Source organism: Penaeus chinensis, chromosome 37, assembly GCF_019202785.1.
Source record: "Penaeus chinensis breed Huanghai No. 1 chromosome 37, ASM1920278v2, whole genome shotgun sequence".
NCBI classification, from domain to species: Eukaryota; Metazoa; Arthropoda; class Malacostraca; order Decapoda; family Penaeidae; genus Penaeus; species Penaeus chinensis.
Window position 1 is genome coordinate 33,113,700 of NC_061855.1, and position 5,000 is coordinate 33,118,699.

General features: G+C 37.0%; 1 protein-coding gene across 4 annotated transcripts in view; it reads right to left on the reverse strand.

Moving 5' to 3' along the window:
* The window catches only part of LOC125045246 (tyrosine-protein kinase BAZ1B-like), a 29,867-nt gene that overhangs the window by 15,998 nt on the left and 8,869 nt on the right, over positions 1-5,000 (reverse strand). For all 4 annotated transcript variants that reach the window (XM_047642433.1, XM_047642431.1, XM_047642432.1 and 1 more), the window contains exons 5-10: positions 4,063-4,792; positions 3,734-3,883; positions 3,107-3,223; positions 1,764-1,883; positions 1,386-1,601; positions 1,073-1,216 (exon numbers count right to left, since the gene is read on the reverse strand). In XM_047642433.1, the coding sequence (XP_047498389.1) occupies positions 1,073-1,216; positions 1,386-1,601; positions 1,764-1,883; positions 3,107-3,223; positions 3,734-3,883; positions 4,063-4,792 (1,477 nt within the window). The remainder of the gene's footprint in view (positions 1-1,072; positions 1,217-1,385; positions 1,602-1,763; positions 1,884-3,106; positions 3,224-3,733; positions 3,884-4,062; positions 4,793-5,000) is intronic.

Here is a 5,000-nt window from a genome sequence, read left to right on the forward strand (position 1 = left end):
ACACACACACACACACACACCAAAAAAGGAACCAGACAAAACTATATTCTTGTATTATTTATACTCACAAGTGTATGTATAAAACAAACAAGCAAACAAAAACATAAATATACTTGGGTATAGACACACACATCAAAAAGGAACAAGAGTTACATTCTATCTAATTTACTCTTATATGCTGAATTTTAAATGAAATACTGCTCAAGGTGCTCTACCAGTGCAGTATCGAATACAACTTAAATGTTAAAACCCCTTCACACCTGTCCTACCAAAGACTTCGGTTAAGATATACTTTACATTGTCATATTTTTAAGACTGACTGATCAGTGAAAATGATGCTTGGTGCCACAACAGCAGGGTCATGTGATATTTCTAAAAACCCTTGTTGATTGTCTGCCATTTTGAACTCTTCAGAGTATCAAACTTAAGGCCTTTTATGAATATGGACCACTTATCTGATATATTTGATCCAATTACTTGAATTTAGTATTTGTTAAATATTCATAAAACGGAAGTGATTTAAAAAATACTTATTAATCCTTTGGGTTAATATGTAGTGGGTTTATTTACTGCCCCCTTTAGATTTTAGTGAGTTGAACAGCAAGGAGTCTATCAGTTGGTCCTAATGATCGATCCTGATTTCCCCATACCTTGATTGGCGGGAAAATGTGTTTTTCTTTCTAATACTATTAATACTGACGCTGTTACCATTTATATTGATATTATAATCATTAAACTATTATTAAAATATTAATAACATCTAAGACAATAAAATAAAAGCAGTGAAACGTTAAAAAAATGAAGGAAAAGGATAAAGAGATGAGATACGTAAGACTAATAGCTTACTTCTTGGTGACTAGGCACTTGCAGAGCCATCTATGTGCAAAGACAATCTTTTATTACAGTGGACATGACACTGTAGTCTTGCTACCTGCACTCATTGGGTTAATAAATAATGCCAACAACTTTCAAAGTTAATGATTCAAAAATTTCTTGTACTTCTTGTACATAACATGCAACAGCCTCCAAAACTGTACGTGAACTCTGCAGAAAACACCAAATGGAAATTTACCAGCTCATTCTGCTCCTCTCCCATGTCATCGTCAGAGTGCTGACTGACGGCATCTGAGGTCTCCTTTTTACGAAGGCAGAGTCGTGCAAGCTCTATGGCTGTTTGGTAATGAATGGTCAGGTCCTTGATCTTAACACCTAGTTCCTGAAAATGAAAAGACAATGTATGATACACAAGGAGAAAAAGAGGACAAAGAACAAAACAACTAAATAATTTTCACTCAAAACGATACCTTAGTACATGTAGCAAGTGTAACACTATTACTGAATCAACATTATCCAAATTAATAAACATGCTGATGAGTAGGACATACCTTTCTCTCGCCAAATCTCTCATCATCAAGAATTACATGCAGCAGAAGGCTTATGACTTCAGCAATAATCTTGTAACCCTTCGTTCCTGCAGAAAGCGCTTGTAGGAGCTTGTTACACGTAATACTCATCTTCTTCTCAGGTACAAGTATTTCCCTATAGCAGTCGATAAACTCTACAATCATAGCCACATCTCCAAAGAGTGAGTTTGGAATTTCCTGTTTTGGAAGAGAAAAAACATGAAAAAATTATTTATAGTATTCATAGTACAGAAGAACATATCAAATGCAATCATAATTTCAAGTTCCTCTCTCTATCTTCACTCATATTCTATATAGAGACACAAATCTAAAGAGTAGTTTTGAGATTCAGAAACTGACCTCTGGGGTGGAGACGAGCTTTGGCTGAGGAAGCGGTTTGGTGTCAGAGAGAATCTTGTCCTCAATCTTGCGCTTCAACTCGCGCTTGGTCTGGATACGCTTCTCAGCCACTTCCCTGGCCTGGGAGAATTATTACATTTTTTAATATATAGAAAACAGCCCTAAGATGCACCAAAGTATTATGAATAAAGAGAAGAAAGAAAGAATTCACAACATCAAAGTTCAAACCCATGTGTGCTGTTCATGTCGCACAATCGGCTTTTCTCTTGATTTGTTGAAATTTATGTAATTTCTTTGCACTTTACTTGTAAGTAATACATTTATAAAAATTGATGAGGTGGAAAAAAGGAAGTAGAAACATGATGAAACTTAAATACAATAGAAACTTTCTTTATCATAATTAAAGGGCAACAAGAGCTTTAACAAAATTATATTAAATATTTTTTAATACACAAAATTCCAACTGAAAACATGGTAATAAAAACAACATAGTACCCCATAACATCTCATTAACGCCATAAAGGTGTAATAATACTTAACCCTTAAAGAAAAGAAAAAGAAAAAGAAAAAGAAAAAGAAAAAGAAAAAAGAAAAGGAAAAGAAAAGAAGAGAAAAGAAAAGAAAAGAAAAAGAAAGAAAGAGGCCTGAGGGTCGGGCAACATCAGCATACTATTACGGAAAAGAGAGGCTGAGGGCTGGGTGACGGGAAAAAGCCATCACGAGAATTTTGTCTGAAAGCCGGGGTGTTGGGCAGGACTTGCTCCGAGTGCACAAAGCTCTTGGAGCATGATTAGAATATATAGGAAGAAGCTCTTGCATTCTTTCCATTAATAAACAAGTGAGGAATGTCCCATAAAGAGCCATGACTGGAAGAGTGCCAGCTCCAGGGAGGACACCATTTCCATGTTCATGATCGTTTACAAAATTTTAAAAATAACACAAATAACAAAATGTTACTTATTCTTAACATTATTGCACTGAGCCATGGAGGACCTAGAAAGGCAATATGGAGTCAGAGCAAGAAAAAAGTCTATTACCAACAAAGTACAGCACATCAAATGACAAATACAGACACGGGAAAATGGCAAAGAAGCTAGAAAATGCCTTTACACAAAAACAGAAAGTAGCATTGCAAAGGGGAGGCATGGAGCTTTGTCGCCACAAATGAATGTTCACTCAAGTAAGCCAAATGTTTGGATTTTGGTCCTTGTGCAGTCAGCAAAGCACTTGCATCCAGGGGAATAATATGAAGAAGAAAATAGGAAAAAAGAAAAAGAAAAAAGAAAAAAAAGGGGGGAAAAGAAAAGAAAAGAAAGAAAGAAAGAAAAAAAAAAAAAGATTACCTTTTGCTTTAGATATTCTTCTCTCTCCTCCGGCGCCATCTTGGTTAAAATGCGTTTTTCAATAATGCGCTCATGTCTCTTCATCAGATCATTTCTTATAGCCTCATCAGGGATTACCTGTTAAACAAACACCAATGATTAGGTTTATTAAAGTAACATTAATAAGTGAGCATAGTTTTCATCAATTTCAAGTTATTCTAAAGTATAATAAATATATTTCAAGTAGAAAAAAAAGAAAAAAAATCATTATCATCATAGCTTGTTCTTTTCTGGCAGCCATTTTGCTTCTTATTGTCAATGGGATGTATTGAGTGCCTGCTACTATATCTAATATTTACTCCCAAGTCCTGTTTCTTGTGATAGGCCCTCCTCTTATCTTATAGTTATAACCCTCTTCATACTTGTGAATGGAAAGTTTCGTGCATGAAGTAGCAATTCTGGCATTTTATAGTGTATTTCATATCTTATCCCCACTATTTGTAGTAATTTGACAATATGAAAATACAACAGTTACCTATGTAAAACTTGAAAAACTCTGGTCTCTTTCTGCAGTTGAGGGAAAGGACAGATAAGCTAGAGGATCTGCCATTTTAAGGGATGAAATGTAAATACTAAGCATAGACATACCTCTACTTGCTGGATGGAGAGTTTCTTCAGAACCTGATCCATGGTGTAGACCAGTTTGCGGCCTCCCCCTTGCACTCCTTTGAAATGTTTGTAGTCATTCACCATTTTCTTCATAAGAGGTAAGCGCATAACCGATTCTGCTGTTATTTCCTAAAAGTGACAGAGAACCACATTAAAAAGAGCTTATGATAAATATTCATGTCTTGTTCAAAAGAGGAAGAAAAACAAAGAGGAGGAAAGGAAAAGACAGAACATTCTTTTGATATATATATCAATGCCAAAGCTACAAAATCCTGCCAAGTTGTAGGTTGAAACGCACGCACACTTACTCTCTTTTGAGGCGATCTTCTTGGGGTTGCTTTGGAACCTGGGGATTTGGCACCCACTTTCTTAGGCGTCTTCATGTCAAAGAGGGTCGCTTGCTTCATCTTCTTGGAATTTTCCTTGCCTTCTTCTGGTACTTCTCTCTTCTCACTCTTGACCAAGGGCACAATGCCTGGGGGCGTCTTTTGTTCTGGAGGTGTACTGGATTTCGGAGATTCTGAGTTACCGTTTTTCATCTTTGGTGAACGACTTGCAAGCACCGCAAGGGACACATTGTCATCACTGTCACTTGACTCCAATTTTACTTGGGTTTGTAATTTGGGGGGAGTTTTCACAGGGCTTTCTGCTTTGGGCGACACCTTGGGTGACACCTTAGGAGTCCGCTTTGACCCTGGCTTAGGGCCAGGCTTACGTTTGGGTGCATCAGGGTCACGCTTCACTTTTTTAGTTGCCTCCTTGTCTGTCTTGGGCTTAGGCTTTTTCACTGTTTCCTCTGTTTTCTCTGACTTTGGCTTTTTCACCTTCTCTTCACCCTGGCCTTCCAACTTTCTCTTCTTGGTGACAGCACCCATTCTAGGCTGCGTGAATATGGAGGCCAACTTACCCTGGATGTTGTACTGTTTTACAAGTTCGTCTGTCACGTTCCAAGGGGTGTAACAGCTCGACCGTTGTCGGATGGCATTGGCTCTTATAAAGAGACGAAAATGTTCTTTGGGAGGAATTTTATATGTTCGCCTGTGGGAAGAAAATTAAGTAATGTGAAAAATTTAATTAACAAAATAGGGAATGAAAAATGGGAAGATTGCAAAATGCAGTTTACCTCATCATGGTCTAACATTAGGTTGACAGGTGTTGAGGGTGCTAGTTTTAGAATGCTGCTTTACCTTCCCTTTTACCTGATCTACTAATTTCATCTTACCCTTAATTCAAAAATAGTAAAGTT